The following is a 17,761-nucleotide window of genomic DNA, read 5'->3' as shown; positions in this document are numbered from 1 at the left end:
CTGCTGATGCTGGGGGTCTGTCACTCTCTGTTGAAGCTGGGGGTCTGTCACTCTCTGCTGAAGCTGGGGGTCTGTCACTCTCTGCTGATGCTGGGGGTCTGTCACTCTCTGTTGAAGCTGGGGGTCTGTCACTGCTGAAGCTGGGGGTCTTTCACTCTGCTGAAGATCGGGGGGTGTCACTCCCTGCTGAAGCTGGGGGTCTGTCACTCCCTGCTGAAGCTGGGGGTCTGTCACTCTCTGTTGAAGCTGGGGGTCTGTCACTCTCTGCTGAAGCTGGGGGTCTGTCACTCTCTGCTGATGCTGGGGGTCTGTCACTCTCTGTTGAAGCTGGGGGTCTGTCACTCCCTGCTGAAGCTGGGGGTCTGTCACTCTCTGTTGAAGCTGGGGGTCTGTCACTCTCTGCTGAAGATCGGGGAGTGTCACTCTCTGTTGAAGCTGGGGGTCTGTCACTCTCTGCTGAACCTGGGGGTCTGTTACTTTTATTTTTTTTATAGTGTCATTCCTATTCTAATGTAGGAATCGCAGCAGTTAATTTGCATGCCACAATCTGCAGTGTGAGTGTTGTATATTGTTGTTAGCATTTTAGATGCTAGGTTGAGCTTGCTTTACAGAGATCTCGCAGTCGTTGTAAATCTAAACAGTGACTCATTTATCATATTTAAATGGACTGTATACACTTTCCATAAGCCTGTCTAGCTTCTGCTACTCATGATACTTCTTGCTTCTCTGAAGCCTCTTACATCATCATCAGAGTGGGAGGTGTTACTCTCACTGTCTGAAACATTAACGCTTTCAGACCCTTATACTACATCTCCCCTCAAGTCTTGGTCCATATGTATAACTTATATACATAATATATCTATATAAATTCCTTTTTATATTATGTGCTACCCCAGCTCCCCCCAAGTCTCTGCGTTTTGAGCTTCCTCCCCATCACAGCTCGGATGGTGCTAATCCACATAGCAATGGAGTCGATCTGTAGTTTTAGAGTGCAGTGTGAAAATCTTCATTTTTCTTCAACAACACTGAAGACTCCTCTTTCAGCTTCACCATTAGATTGAGGTTATCTCAGGGAACGTGTGAGATGTACAAATCTACATTTTCCTGCAAACTGTGTGAAGTATTCGTTTTAAAATTGTGGTCCATAATCTGGCACAACCTTTTCAGGAATACCATGCATTGCAAAGATCTCCTGTAAAACTCGAATGTCAGATTCGGTAGTTGTATACAACCTTTTAACTTCAATCCATCTTGAAAAATAGTCAATCACTATCATGTAGGATTTCCCATGAAACAAAAATAGATACATTTCTAGACGTTCCCACAGTCAGGTTGGAAATGTTGTCGATAGAAGGGGTTCCCGCTGGTCTCATCTGTGCACTGTGCGTACCTGGCATTTCGAGATCATTTGTTCTATATCTCTGGTTATCCTTGGTGACCAGATGGATGATTGAGCCCGTGCTCTGCATTTCATGATACCCATGTGGCTCTCATGATAATATCTGTCTGGAGTGAAGCCAGAATCACCAGCCTGTCGTTATATACCAGCAAATCATCCAGAATAGTGAAGAGCGTCCTGAACTCAAAGGAAATTTTCATCACTTTACCACTGGGACATTGCTGTGGCCAACCTTATGTGCAATATTGGTGTATTTGGATGCATTCCTCATCTCACTTCTGAGCATGACGAATTTCTTGGAGATTTTGTGAACTTGCTGGCCATTGCAATGCAGTGCACGGTGAATGCAACTGAATCTCATCAATGAAGTTAACATCCTGTTGTGTAGGATGGTCAACAGAAGCTCTGGATAAAGCATCAGCGTAAGTTTGTATCTTGCCTTGTATATACACTGTCTCGTACGTGAATCTCATTAGCCGCAACCAGAATTCTCGGAGAAACTCTAGCGAGTTTCTTTTCATCCAGTAAGGAAGCTAAGGGTTTGTGGTCTGTCTCGATGACAACTTTTAAGCCAATAATATAATCTGAGAACTTTTCGTAAGCCCACGTGACTGCGAGAGCTTCTCTCTCTATGACAGCGTACCTTGTCTCAATGTCAGACAATGCTTGGGATGCATAATAGATCGGTCTTCTACATCCATCTGGCTGCTCTTGAAAAAGGACTGCTCCTAACCCTGTAGAGGAAGCGTCTGCTGCAATTGTGGTCGGTAGTGAAGGGTTATAATGTGCTAAGATATCTGGTGAAATCAGCATTTCCTTGATCGTTTGAAATACCTGCTCCTGATGTGCATTCCAACACCATGCTTGATCTTCTTTAAGAGCTGTCTTAAGGGATCAGTAACTTGCACTGGATCAGACAGAAATTTTGCCAACTGATTAACCATTCCATGGAATTGTTGAAGATCTTGGACAGAAGTAGGAAGTGGGAATTCACTAACGGCTCTCGTCTTTTGCAGCTCTGTCATTATGACCTTGCTGCTAACGATGTGCCCTCGGAAAAGAATAGACGTCTTTGGAAATTCACATTTTTCATTATGTGTCAGGCCATCTTCCTGTCAACAATTCAAAACCGCTCTATCCCTCAGGTCATGTTCTTTGACAGATTCATCATGGACTAAGATGTCATCCATATGGCATATTGCTTTTTTAAGGCCCTGTAAAATGTTTGACATATCCTTTGGAATATTTCAGGTGCAGATGTTGTACCGAATGGTAAACGTTTAAAACAAAATCTTCCAAACGGAGTGATGAAGGTTGTCAGTAATCCTGACTTCTTGTCCAATGGAACTTGCCAGAAGCTGCTATTCGCGTCACGTTTTGTGAACATAATACTCTTGGATAACTTTGCCAAGCTGTCATCTACTGAGGACATTGGGTGAATTTCCCTGTGACCACCTTGTTAAGCTGAGTTAGGTCTACACAAATGCAAAGAGTACTGTTTCGTTTAGGAACTGGGACCATTCCCAAACACCACTCTGTTGGGTTCGTGACAGGAGAAATGACTCCCATCCTGGTCATCCCTTCTATCTGAATTTGGACTTGCTTCATCAATGGATGTGGTATCGTCCCAGGCGTAAAAATACATACCAGTTCAGCATCTTCCCTCAATGTAATACTGTATTCGTCTTCCTAGAACCGAAAATAATTTTGGAAAGTCTGCTTGAAAGTGGCTCTTGAATTCTTGTTGCTTGATTTCATCCACTTTTTTGGTAAGATGAAGATCTAATCCCCGCTGTTCTGCTCAAAAGAGAAAATCCTTGATTCTGTAGAACATAGTGTTTCCAGTATCTGCTTTCCCATGTACTGGAGTGTTGCCTGTGGCTTTGCCTCAATTTTCAGTTCAAGTCCTAGTGGATTGAGTAACTGAGTATCTGTTGGTTGCAAGCAACGTGCTGATAACCATGGTTTGTTCTCTGACAAAACTGTGATGCTTGCTCCAGTGTCCAATTTAAAATTGGTAATATGTCTGTTGACATAAATATCTGCTGTCCAGAATGCATGATTAGGGTCATTGATCTCTCCATGGAAATTTCCTGGTTTATTTTTCAATGGAGCTTGATCCACTTTGTTGACAGCTCTTTGCATGAAGACTTTTTCTTTGGAATCTTTGAAAGTAGAGGTCTTGCTTTGACACATTTTTACAAAATGGCCCACTTTTTTACAGTTAAAGGAATTGTATGGTCATCGGAGTTTTCCTGATCCAAGGTTTCTCTTCTCTCAGGATTGCTCTGTTCTGCTTACGGACCTCTGCTTGTCTGACCATCTATATCGCCTTGTCCAGAGTGATGTCTTCTTTATACTGTAATAAATCTGATAGAGGTTCATCCACAATACCCACAACAATACAGTCTCTTATCAATTCTGTCTTCAGGTCTCCATAGTCACATCCTTCAGCCAGTCTGTACAAGTCATTAATGAAAGCATCCACCGATTCACCCAGTTTCTGGACCCTTCTATTAAACTTGGCCCTTTCTTATTGCTTTTTAAATTAAAATATTTATTGAACGCTTTTAAAATGTCATCAAAACTATCAGAAACCTCATTGATGCCCTGTCATCACATAATTTTTTGTATTTGTTCAAGGGATGTGGGTGTCGTTGGCAAGGCCAGCATTTATTACCCATTCTTAATTGCCCTTGAGAAACTGAATGGCTTGCTAGGCCATTTCAGTTAAGAGTCAACCACATTGCTGTGGGTCTGGAGTCACATCTAGGCCAGACCAGGTAAGGACAGCAGATTTCCTTTCCGAAAGGACATTACCAAACCACATGGGTTTATATAACAATTGGTTCATCAATGTTTTTATGGTTATCATTAAACTAGTTTTTTAATTCCAGATTTTGTTTTTAATTAACTGAATTTAAATGGGATTTGAAGCCATGTTCCCAAGGCTTTAGCCTGTAGACTATTAGGCTTTGTGACATTACCACTATGCTACCACTTCCCCAGCTGATGTAGCTATTGAGTACAGCAAAGTGTTTACTTGTTCTGCTTCAGACTCGCAGTGCAGCTGGGAAGCTATTCAATATCTGAAAAATCTTCTCCACAGAGACCAATTCTGAATCTGGTTAGGTCCTTCCAAATTCTCAAAACTTTCTGGTGTCGTATATTTTGAATCCATATCCTCCCTAAACTCTGTAGGTACTTTCCTTTATAAATTTTTGTTCCCGCAGTGTAAGTGTGCCCACGCTTTTCGGAGGTTTCCTGCTCTTTTTGGCAGTTTCTCGCGCTTCACCCTCGCGATCTGCTCGAGTAATGGTTGCCGACTTTGGATCCGCCCATTGTGAAGATTCAGCTTCTCCCCATTCTGCCTGCTCAGTGCGTCATTAGACAACGTTTCTATCCTTTTCTAAAGGTTGCTCACCCGATCCCCAACTGTTGCTCAGTTCTGTGACTCAATGCCTGTGATCGCTGGACCTGGATTTTTCTCACAGACCACCAGGCTTCTGTGGTACAGCCTGAATGCCTGTGCGGCTGACTCACCAACTCTCTGTGTCTTTTCATTGTCTACAGAGCAGCTCTGGAGCTCTTCGCAGTTTCTGCGTGAGATCTGCATTTTTTTGGTGCTGCTATACCAGGTTACACTTCTTAAAATCTTCTGGGTATGTTCACCGCTACCTCCATATTATATATTGTTGCTAGCATTTCAGATGCTAGGTTCAGCTTGGTTTATAGAGATCTCAGAGTTGCTGTAAATCTAAACAGTAACTCATTTATTATATTTACATGGACTCTATACACTTTCCATAAGCCTGTATAGCTTTTGCGACTCATGATGCTTCTTACTTCTCCCAAGTCTATTACCCATGTGATCACTTACATCATGACAGTGGGTGGTCTTACTTTCACTGTCCCAAACATTAACCTTTCTGACCCTTATATTACAATGATAATGACCAAATAATCTGTTTCAGTGATGCAGGGGAGAACTCCCTTGCTGTTGTTTGGAATAGCACCACAGGATATATTACATCCACCTGAGAGGATGAATGAGGCTTAGCTTCAACATCTTCTACAAAATCTAAAGGGCAACACTTCACCAGTGCAGCACTGCACTGGAGTAGCAGCCTAGTTTTGCCCAAGTGCATGGAGTGGGGCTTGAACCCATAACCTTTTGACTTCGAGGTGAGAGTGCTACCAACTGACCCACAGCTGATGTCTTTCCTGAAAGGAGGAAAATATCATACAGTACAGGTTAAAACTACTTGTCCAGATTCATCTGCAGGTTAACTGTTACACAGACGGAAAATGATACAGCAAAGTACTGGATCAGCACGACACTTAAAAACAATAAAATTATAATCACTCCACAGGGAGTTAAAATATTCTTTAGCACGGTATGATACTGATTCCCGCCCAAGCCAACGGCAGTAATGTCACTGATGGTGGCAGAAGTCAAAACAGGTGGCAAGGGGGTCGGGGGGAGAGGGTGCAAGGGGGGATGTGGGCACAATCTGACTGCCACCGGGGACCCAAGAAACGGTCCCTGCAAAATCAGTTGGGAATGGCAGAGGATCAGAAAGGTCCATGATTAGGGTAGGGGAAGCCCAAGGTTACCTGAAGGAGCACTACTACTCCTCCTGGCCCCATGGAGAATCATTCAAAATTACCCTACCTGGGCCTCTTGGCCTGCCACCAGCTTTCACTGGCAAGTTTAAGACTGTGTGGCTTTTAGTTGTGGTTACAATGAAAATGTCCCAAAGAAGTCCCTTGGCTAAATTCAGGCATTTTAAGGTGGGGTGAGGAGGTGAGGACTATCAGAGGATAGGCCAGTATTCAATGCACAGTCTTTCCTGATTGACAGGGACCATCTCCAGGAGTCTCCAGCTGTGCTCTTCTACCACTGTCTTTCCTGCTTGTCAGCCAGCCAACCTTCAATCTGGGCGAGAAGTGGAATAAAGAAATGAGGCATTGCTGTTAAATTTGGTAGGACCCCCACCTTCCTGGGATTTCTGGGTTCTTGCCCCCCCCCCCACCCCACTCCCTCCCTGCCTTCCTGTTAATATTGGGGGGGCCTTGTCTCTGAATATTATTTTCTATGGTGAGAGGAAAAGCAGCTTCCATTTTAAATCTTGTTTCAAACAGTATGTAAGAAAACTTGGTTTAAGTCATTTATTGGAGTAACAGGGAGAGAACTTGCCTCTCTTCATAATCCCTCTTCTATTTTCCCTATAGTGAATTTAAAAAGTCTTATGTAAACATTATTTGGTGGAGGTGCCGTTACTTTGATAGACACGTTGAAAAATTGAGATAAATGAATCTTGCATCTCCAATAGCAGTAATAATTAATCGCAAGCACCAATTTTCTACAGGTGAGGTCCCAGAGGACTGGAGAATAGCCAATGTTGTTCCTTTGTTTAAGAAGGGTGGCAAGGATAATCCAGGAAATTATAGGCCGGTGAGCCTTACGTCAGTGGTAGGGAAACTATTAGAGAGGATTATTCGGGACAGGATTTACTCCCATTTGGAAACAAACGAACTTATTAGCGAGAGACAGCATGGTTTTGTGAAGGGGAGGTCGTGTCTTACTAATTTGATTGAGTTTTTTGAGGAAGTGACGAAGATAATTGATGAAGGAAGGGCAGTGGATGTTATCTATATGGACTTTAGTAAAGCCTTTGACAAGGTCCCGCATGGCAGACTGGTACAAAAGGTGAAGTCACACGGGATCAGAGGTGAGCTGGCAAGATGGATACAGAACTGGCTCAGTCATAGAAGACAGAGGGTATCAGTGGATGAGTGTTTTTCTGAATGGAGGGATGTGACTAGTGGTGTTCCGCAGGGATCAGTGCTGGGACCTTTGCTGTTTGTAGTATATATAAATGATTTGGAGGAAAATGTAGCTGGTCTGATTAGTAAGTTTGCGGACGACACAAAGGTTGGTGGAGTTATGGATAATGATGAGGATTGTCAGAGGATACAGCAGGATATAGATCGGTTGGAGACTTGGGCGGAGAAATGGCAGATGGAGTTTAATCTGGACAAATGTGAGGTAATGCATTTTGGAAGGTCTAATGCAGGTGGGAGGTATACAGTAAATGGCAGAACCCTTAGGAGTATTGACAGGCAGAGAGATCTGGGCGTACAGGTCCACAGGTCACTGAAAGTGACAACGCAGGTGGATAAGGTAGTCAAGAAGGCATACGGCATGCTTGCCTTCATCGGTCGGGACATAGAGTATAAAAATTGGCAAGTCATGTTGCAGCTGTACAGAACCTTAGTTAGGCCACACTTAGAATATTGCGTGCAATTCTGGTCGCCACACTACCAGAAGGACGTGGAGGCTTTGGAGAGGGGAAGGAGGAGGTTTACCAGGATGTTGCCTGGTCTGAAGGGCATTAGCTATGAGGAGAGGTTGGATAAACTTGGATTGTTTTCACTGGAACGACAGAGGTGGAGGGGCGACATGATAGAGGTTTACAAAGTTATGAGCGGCATGGACAGAGTGGATAGTCAGAAGCTTTTTCCCAGGGTGGAAGAGTCAGTTACTAGGGGACATAGGTTTAAAGTGCGAGGGGCAAAGTTTAGAGGGGATGTGCGAGGCAAGTTCTTTACACAGAGGGTGGTGAGCGCCTGGAACTTGCTGCCGGGGGAGGTGGTGGAAGCAGATACGATAGCGACGTTTAAGAGACATCTTGACAAATATATGAATAGGAAGGGAATAGAGGGATATGGGCCCCGGAAGTGCAGAAGGTTTTAATTTAGGCAGGCATCAAGATCGGCGCAGGCTTGGAGGGCCGAATGGCCTGTTACTGTGCTGTACTGTTCTTTGTTCTCACTTCCTATGAAATATACTCATTATCGTCCTTGAGACCGTCTGACTGCTTAGCACCATTCCATTGAATGCTGTCAATACGGTGTATAAAATGGAGCCCTAAGCAATAAGGAAGTTAATCTCCTTTATCTAAGGCAGTTTGTTGGCACAGAGCATTGATATAACCAGTATCAGAATGTGATTTTGCATTAGCAATTAATCTGCACAGCAAGAGGAGCCGTTACCCTCCATGAAGTGAGGAAAAGACAATGAATCACTCACCTCAAAGCGATCTCTCTTACCACCTCCAGCCTGTGACAGAATAGAACAGTGCATAAAGTTAGCATAAATTTCTCATTTTTGGCATGCTGTAATCTAGAAAATAGGAGACACTGTCATCTGTGCAACAGAGTTTTTTACCCTCTGATTTTGCAGCCTCTCCTTTCCTGATAGAGGATATGGTGTCAGTGGCGCCACTAACTCTCCACTACCTCACCTCAGTGATCATTCTTCTTGTGTTTGATACGTGTGAGAGACATTGCGTGTGTTTTTGTGTAGTTTTATTCACTGTCCCATGACTAACTGCACATTTCTCACAGTGCAGTGTGTGAATCACTGAGTATTGATTTTCCAAATGCTGTTCAGTGACAGTGAAAACCTTTTTTCTTTTAACTGCTCAAAGATGCAAATCCTTCATTAAATATAAACAGAAAATGCCGAAAATAGGCAACAAACACCTCAGCTTCAAAGAGAAGGAAAACAGATTAATGTTTCGGAGGAGAGAGAGAGAGAAAGTGTATGTTGAACAATCCAAACAACATCACTTCATTTTCCACTCTTCTAGATTCACATTTGAATTCACTTGAAAAAAACCCACAATTGGTAAGTGTGACCATGAACTGTCAGATTGTAGTAAAAACACAAATGATTCACAAATGCCCTTTAGAGAAGGAAGGAAGACTGCTGTCCTTACCCAGTCTGGTCCACATGTGACTCCAGTCTCACACCAATGTGGTTGATCCTGAACTGTCCTCTGAAGTGGCCTAACAAGCCACTCAGCTGTACAGGACAACTAAAGATGGGCAATAACTGCCAGCCTGCCAGCAACACCCACACCCTGAGAATCAGTTTTTAAAAATTGGGTGAAGTCGGCATTTGCACTCCACTATGATGCACTCCACAATTGCGCAGTCTTGTAACAAACTATCTGAGTTCACAATAAATTATGGCCACTCAGGATAGGAGCAGAAGGGCTCCCAGTGCCTATGGGATCGTATCCCAGCAAGATTCAGCATCTTCAGGGGAAGGAGACAGAAATGGGAAGGCAATTGACAAGGAAGCAAGTATCATCTATCTATATGTGTCTTTAATATTGACTCAGACAATTTTATGATCCCTGTATTGGAAAGATACATTGGCTTTCCATTTCTGTTCATTTCCCATATTTCACTCCAATTGAAGTCATTAAAATGGTGTATCCAGTGCACCAATTATAACAGCTGTTGTAGCTTTTCCACTTGTCAATCAATCCAGTCTACAAATTATCCCTGAACACAGTTTTGTAGAATATCCAAACCTAAGAGTGTAACTTTTGTTTTGTTGACAGTTTCTTCAGCCTGGTCTGTTTTTGTCAGAGTGTAGGGTAACACTGGATTTTATGATCCCCCTCACCGAGTGTTGAGAAAGGGATTCTTGTACATCGTTTGTTCTTTCTCCAGGGTGCAGTTATCAAGGTGGTTGCCGAGAAACGTGTCTTTGAGGGAATGCCACCTCACCTCCTCGCTCTTGCATATTTATGATATGTAGATAGGTTTGCTATATTTGAATCCGCAGCTGCATGCAGTAATTTCCTTGCACGTCCTAATGGGCTCCATTCTGCGCTCAAATTCACCTTTATATTAGATTAGATTAGAGATACAGCACTGAAACAGGCCCTTCGGCCCACCGAGTCTGTGCCGAACATCAACCACCCATTTTATACTAATCCTACACTAATCCCATATTCCCAACAAACATCCCCACCTGTGCCTATATTTCCCGACCACCTACCTATACTAGTGACAATTTATAATGGCCAATTTACCTATCAACCTGCAAGTCTTTTGGCTTGTGGGAGGAAACCGGAGCACCCGGAGAAAACTCACGCAGACACAGGGAGAACTTGCAAACTCCACACAGGCAGTACCCGGAATTGAACCCGGGTCCCTGGAGCTGTGAGGCTGCAGTGCTAACCACTGCACCACTGTGCCACGCTTTGAAATGGATCAGTCAAATGAGCTCCCTTTCCTTGACGTACGAGTTGAGAAATCTGTTAAGGGGTTCTCTACCATGGTCTACCACAAACCTACCTTGACTGGTCAATACACACATTGGGATTCTTACAGTTCAACACGCGATAAGATTGGCCTTATTGGCAACCTCGTAAATGGGGCCCGAGCCATTTGCTCACCTTGCAAGCCTAATACTGAAATCGGGTGAATCAAAGACATCCTGCATGACAACAGCTACCCTGATCAGATCATTTCTCGCTGTATATCGCACAAATTTATGAACGGACCTAAGGCCATCATTTTCGGCCGTGAAAAGTGCCCAGTCTACACCAAATTACCCTGGAAGGGTAATGTATCCCAAAAATATGAGCAATAGTTGAAGCTAGCTGTTTTACGCTGCTACTATGCAGTAGCAACACGTGGTGCTCGCCACTAACAGGGTGCTGCTGTCAAGCCAAAAAGATGTCCTACCTAGCTCACAAATGAGTAATGTGATGTGTGAATTTCAATGCCAGAGTGATGCTAGATATATGGGTCGTACGTCCCAAAGACTGGCAGATCACATCAAACAATATGTCCCTTCTGTTCTCAATGGACAAGATTCAGGCCGTACCCAACCAGCCCGTGCTTGCAAAACTCAAAACAGAGTGTCCAACGTTAGGTGTGATTCCGTGACTGGACAACATTTGCAAAATAATCCTCATTGTGCTAAGAATTACGCTGATAGCTAATTTAAGATTGTCAGTAGGGCTCGCAGTGTGAAGCATTTGTGCGTACTGGAAGCTACATATATTAATCCACGGGGCCCTGTTCTTTGCAGACAAAAAGGAATATGTACAAACATTGCGCCTGTTCCAGCTAAACAAAATAAGTTACAGCCATTCACTGGTTCAATCCTCAGGACAATGCCTTGACCAATCAGAGTCAAGCTGCCTGGTTTAAATTTCAAACAAAGCTTGACAGTTAACTGTCAGTCGCTGTAAACTGGTGCATTCTCCATGGCAACGCCTCTACCAATCAGAGTTCACTTGCCAACCAATCAGCACTCCCTTGTCATGCAGTATAAGTTGTTGTTTTCCCTTCCATTGGTTATTCTTGCTTATTGTCCTGATGAGTGCAAGACAAAAATCTTCGACAACATGTCTCTATTTGCAGCAATACTCAAGTTCTGTACTACCAAATGACTAAAAGTCACTGAGCTGAACATGGAGGATAGTCATGGTCCAGTCACATGTTCCTGCTCAGTGGCTGAGCTGATTGGTGCCTTACACTGAAACTAATATGTCAGGGCACTCTCAGGGTAAGTGTCAGTGTGTGACAGGGCACTATCACGAAAATGTACTTTATGTCAAATGATGATTTTTAATCCACCGGCTGGAAACCCGAATTGAATTTTGAAAAAACAGACTCAAGGTGACTTGATGCTTGCAGCTAAAGATGGCTACCCCAGTTTGCATCACTGTACCACTTCCACATTCCAGTCCATTGAGATGGAGACACCATGTCTGCAAAGACCCATTAAGGACAATGACCTGGGGAATCTGAGTGAACCACATATCCTGTTCCCATTAGCAAGGTATCAAGGCAATCACCTGAGGTATTGGACTGGTGTTTCACTCTTGTATTGAGGTTACAGTTGATAAAATATGGCTTATGTTTAGTGATGCAGCACTGAAACAGGCCCTTTGGCCCACCGAGTCTGTGCTGGCCACCCATTTATACTAATTCTACATTAATCCCATATTCCCTACCACATCCCCACCATTCTCTTATCACCTACCTACACTAGGGACAATTTGTAATGGCCAATTTACCTATCAACCTGCAAGTCTTTGGCTGTGGGAGGAAACCGGAGCACCCGGCGGAAACCCACACAGTCACAGGGAGAACTTGCAAACTCCACACAGGCAGTACACAGAACTGAACCCAGGTCGCTGGAGCTGTGCCACTGTGTTGCCCCGTATGTAGAGCTTTCAGAGGTTCTACTCCTTTAGCCTATTAGCTTTAGCCTAAAACTGAAAGGTACAAACCTAAAACAAAAGCAAAATACTGCTGATGCTGGAAATCTGAAATAAAAACGGAAAAGGCAGGAAACACTCAGCAGGTCTGGTAGCATTGTGGAGAGCGAAAATGAATTAATGTCTCTGGTTGATAACCTTTTAGCAGCTACAAACCGGGTTCTCAATGCAGTCTTGTTTGTTTCCTTCCCTGTCTTTTTTCTTTCTCTCCCTCTTGTTCTCTCCCTCTTCCTGCAGCTTGCAAGAAAATATAACATGGTTGTGGTGTCCCCAATCTTGGAGCGAGATGAGGCTCATGGAGACACACTTTGGAACACTGCAGTAGTGATTTCTAACTCTGGCAATGTTCTTGGCAAGACCAGGAAGAACCACATTCCCAGGGTTGGAGATTTTAATGAGGTAAGAATATGGTGTTAAATGGTGAGTATTTCAATTTGTAAAACCCAGGAGAATTGCAGTGATGGACTATTCTGTCTATTCAATATCCTGGTCCTCTTGGCCAGTCAAAATAATAGTGTTCTTACATTGTGCTCCCTGGGTGACTCAGTGGGGTAAAATGCACCCCCTTACATGGAACTGAGGCAGAGAGAGCAGGGAGCTCCTAGCTTCAATCTCTGCTCAGTGTTGAGTTGGTTTAGCATAACTGGGATGGTGATGGGGTGGTGACACCATCACCTCTGCTGTAGGGAAGGGTTTCTGCTCCTGGTTGCTATCCACTGATTCCCTCTGGATTGGGGATTAGGGGATTGAGATTGCAGATTGGAGATTGTTGATACTGATAGCTACGTGCTAGTTTATTGTTATACAGACTGTCCTCAAGCTTACTCCTGATAATTGAATCCCTTATTTTACACTCATCCTGACATGGAACTATATCGCTGTTCCTTCACTGTTGTTGGGTCAAAATCCTGGAACTCCCGAGCTAATAGCACTGTGGGTGTAACTACACCACATGGACTGCAGCGGTTCAAGAAAGCAGCTCACCACCACCTTGCCAGCAACATCCACATCCCATGAACAGATAAAAAAAAAAATGAGCAGTGTGTCTGATGTAAAATGATTGATGCCCCAGAAATATTAAAATAGATTAAAACAAATAAGTCACCAGGAATATATGATACTTATCTCATACTTCTATGATAAACCAGGGAGGAGATTTGTAAGTCACTGTCAATCACTATGAGGATTCACTGCTCCTGGGAAAGTACCAGTACATTAGAAACAGGCTGATGTGAATATTCAAAAAGGGAGGCAAAGCAAGCACAGGCAACGACAGATCTATTAATCATACATCCATTTCATGCATCTACTGCCCTTGTCCTTCTAGGTGGTAGAGGTTGCGGTATTGGAAGATGTTGTTGAAGGAGGCTTGGCAAGTTGCTGCAGTGCATCTTGTAGGTGGTACACACTGCAGCCACTGTGTGCCGATGGTGGAGGGAGTGAATGTTTAAGGTGGTGGATGGGGTGCTGATCAAGTGCTCTGCTTTGTCCTGGATGGTGTTGACCCTCTTGAGTGTTGTTGGAGCTGCACTCTTCCAGGAAAGTGGAGAGTATTCCATCACACTCCTGACTTGTGTGTCTTGTAGTTGGTGAACAAGCTTTGGGGAGTCAGGAGGCAGAATTCCCAGCCTCTGACCTGCTCTTGTAGCCGCCTTATTTATATGGCTGGTCCAGTTAAGTTTCTGGTCAATGGTAACCCTGTTACCTTCCCTTGTGATGTTTGGAAGGAAAAGTCATTCAGTATAATTATTATCTAGTGTTCGTCCTCTGTTTCAAACCTATTTTTATTGTTTGTGTCTGCCTTCTTACTGTTGAAGTGCTATTGTTATTTTATTTAATTCCAGAGCCTGGGGCCTAAGTGGCTGAAGGCACGGCCACCAATGATGGGGTGAAAGGAAGGGCAAGTCAGAGGAACAAAGATAGCTCAGGGCTGAGTGTGATAGAACAAAGAACAGTACAGCACAGGAACAGGCCATTTGGCCCTCCAAGCCTGCGCCGATCTTGATGCCTGACGAAACTAACACCTTCTGCACTTCCGGGGTCCATATCCCTCTATTCCCATCCTATTCATGTATTTGTCAAGATGCCTCTTAAACGTCGCTATCGTACCTGCTTTCACCACCTCCCCTGGCAGCAAGTTCCAGGCACTCACCACCCTCTGTGTAAAAAAAACTTGCCTCGCGCATCCCCTCTAAACTTTGCCCCTCGCACCTTAAACCTATGTCCCCTAGTAACTGACTCTTCCACCCTGGGAAAAAGCTTCTGACTATCCACTCTGTCCATGCCGCTCATAACTTTGTAAACCTCTATCATGTCGCCCCTCCACCTCTGTCGTTCCAGTGAAAACAATCCGAGTTTATCCAACCTCTCCTCATAGCTAATGCCCTCCAGACCAGGCAACATCCTGGTAAACCTCCTCTGTACCCTCTCCAAAGCCTCCACGTCCTTCTGGTAGTGTGGAGACCAGAATTGCACGCAATATTCTAAATAAGTGGAACTGGAGGAGGTTACCGAGATAGGGGAAACATGAAGCTGTGGAGAGATTTAAACGGAGGGCAAGAACTTTAAATTGGAAGCAAAGGGGGACCAAGAGCCAGAGGTGAAGGTGAGAAGAACTTGGTATGGAATAATTAGGAGTTCAATATATTCTCTAAGCCATTTGCTACACAATAGGCATTAGACCAGGGACCGTTATTGGTCAATGAATAAACTTACTGAGACATTTAGGAGCTCACTGATGGACATTTATGACTTTGCACCTTTAACAGATGAATTATAGTAAATGTCATGCGTGAAATATCTGTACTATGACGTGACTGAGCCCAGAGGCAAAAGCAATTATCACACAGACAGCCACAATGAGCATTTGTCTACTGTTAAATACAATGAGGTTCTAAATATAGGATAACAGATAGCTGGCAGCAAGTCAGCAGCCAGTAATTTCAAGAGCGTCATTACTGCACTTTATTAACATTGGCAAATATGCTGAATTGAATACCTGCGTAATCTGTTTAGTTTATATATGATGCAGTGTTGTTTGTATAAAGAAGCAAGAAGCAGTCATGATGAGTGCAGTAGAAGTGGGGTAAGAAAAGGTAAACACAAAGATGACAGTAAAGCAATGCAGAGTTACCATCAGCATATTACTGTGAAATAGTCTGTAAGCAATATATTCAACTAAAAATGACTCCAAATCATTTCATACTCTTCACGTTTTATGACCTCTGATAGTTTGTTAGGTTTTCTCTGGTTATTACTCCTATTACTATCTGATGTTATGGGCCGGATTTTGGAACTTTTTTCTGATTCATTCAGAGGATGTGGGAATGGGTGGCTAGGCCAGCATTTATTGCCCATGCTGCGAAGGTGGAAACAGAGGCAGACGGGCCCACAATTACCCGCTGTCAGCTGGTGTGCCGGTTTGCTGGCATGTTCCCACATTGGGGCCACTTTCAAAGTGGCTGGTATGGTGTGGGGGGATGGGGGTGCTGATGGTTATCCACCTGCAAGCGATGGGTAGCCAATTATGCCCCTTAAGGGACCTATTAAGGTCACTGTGCAGAGCCTGACTGGAATTTTCCACTCAGCAGTTGGGCCCCCTCCAGTGAGGCGGAATACTGACTGATGAATGGAGACGGCCTCCCAGCAGCAGACTGGGGGGACAGCCCTTCATCTAGTCTTTTTAACCGCCTCTGCTGCATCCACCCTACCCCAGCCTGTGGCTGCGACTGTGAGATCCTGTGGAGAGATTTCCCCTCCACGATGACAGCCTGCCAACTTTTTATTTTATCTTTTTAAACAATCTTCAGAGGGCACCTCCATGCGGCGCCCTTTCTTTCACCTACCAACATCGGCAGTTCCCGCCTCTGGCCTCATGCCAGTTGACATTGTTGTTGCTTCCCAAATGCACGCCCACCTTATCCACAACTCTGTTTGAAGCATTCCAATCTGGTTTCTGCCATTGCCACAAAACTGAAATGGCCCAAACCAAAGTAACAAGTAACTCCTCTCTGAGAACCCTTCCTTGATCTCTCTGCAACCTTTGACATATTCGACCATGCCATCCTCCGACAACACGTCGCACTTCAGCTCAGTGGGACTGCCCTCACCAGGTTCTACTCTTACCTACCACAATCATAACTTCTTCAGAAATGGGCTCTCTTTCTGTCCCTTCACCATTACCTCTGGAGTCCCCAAGGATCTGACTTTGGCCTCTTTCTCATCTAAATGCTGCCCCTTGGCAATATCATCTGAAGACTTGAAGAGGTTTGCCAGGATGTTGCCTGGTCTGGAGGGTATTAGCTATGAGGAGAGGTTGGATAAACTCGGATTGTTTTCACTGGAACGACGGAGGTGGAGGGGCGACATGATAGAGGTTTACAAAGTTATGAGTGGAATGGACAGAGTGGATAGTCAGAAGCTTTTTCCCAGGGCGGAAGAGTCAGTTACTAGGGGACATAGGTTTAAGGTGAGAGAGGCAAAGTTTAGAGGGGATGTGCGAGGCAAGTTTTTTTTACACAGAGGGTGGTGAGTGCCTGGAACTTGCTGCCGGGGAAGGTGGTGGAAGCAGGTACAATAGCGACGTTTAAGAGGCATCTTGACAAATACATGAATAGGAAGGGAATAGAGGGATACGGTCCCCGGAAGTGCAGAAGGTTTTAATTTAGGCAGGCATCATGATCGGCACAGACTTGGAGGGCCGAATGGCCTGTTCCTGTGCTGTACTGTTCTTTGTTCTATGTTATCAGATTCCACATGTATGCTGAGAATTTTAAATTGGATGTATTTGGGACTGAGAGTCAATGTAGGTCCTCACTTCAAAGACAGGGATGATGGCTGAGCAGGACATGATGTGGGAAAGGATATGGGCAGCTGCCAGTATCCACCTCTACTTCTCAACCACTTCTCTCATTGTTCCACCACCTTTCTTGATCTGTCTACTGCCTACTGCCTCTATCTTGTCAGACAGAAATCCAGGCTTAAAAGAGATGTAATTTCCTCCAGTTAAACTTTGGAAACATTGAACAGCAAGCTCTGTATGCTTGACACCAACACAACTTCACAGTCCTATTCAACCCTGAGCTGAGTTTCCAACCCCATATGCTCTCCATCACAAAGACTGTCTACTTCCATCTCTCTAACATTGTCCATCTCAGATCCTGCCTTACCCCGCCCATCTGCAGCTGAAACCCTCATCAATGCCTTTCTTAGCTCCAGACTGAACTATTTCGGTGCTCTGCTGGCCAGCCTCCCGTCTTTC

General features: G+C 44.3%; 1 protein-coding gene across 2 annotated transcripts in view; it reads left to right on the top strand.

The window, feature by feature from the left end:
* upb1 (ureidopropionase, beta) overlaps positions 1 to 17,761 on the top strand; it is a 224,277-nt gene that overhangs the window by 79,640 nt on the left and 126,876 nt on the right. For both annotated transcript variants that reach the window (XM_068055441.1, XM_068055442.1), the window contains exon 5: positions 12,739 to 12,900. In XM_068055441.1, coding sequence (XP_067911542.1) covers positions 12,739 to 12,900 — 162 coding nt within the window. The remainder of the gene's footprint in view (positions 1 to 12,738; positions 12,901 to 17,761) is intronic.

This window comes from Heterodontus francisci, chromosome 23 (assembly GCF_036365525.1).
Source record: "Heterodontus francisci isolate sHetFra1 chromosome 23, sHetFra1.hap1, whole genome shotgun sequence".
Classification (NCBI taxonomy): Eukaryota; Metazoa; Chordata; class Chondrichthyes; order Heterodontiformes; family Heterodontidae; genus Heterodontus; species Heterodontus francisci.
Note: the sequence above shows the minus strand (reverse complement) of the source record. Positions and strands in the feature narration are given on the sequence as shown.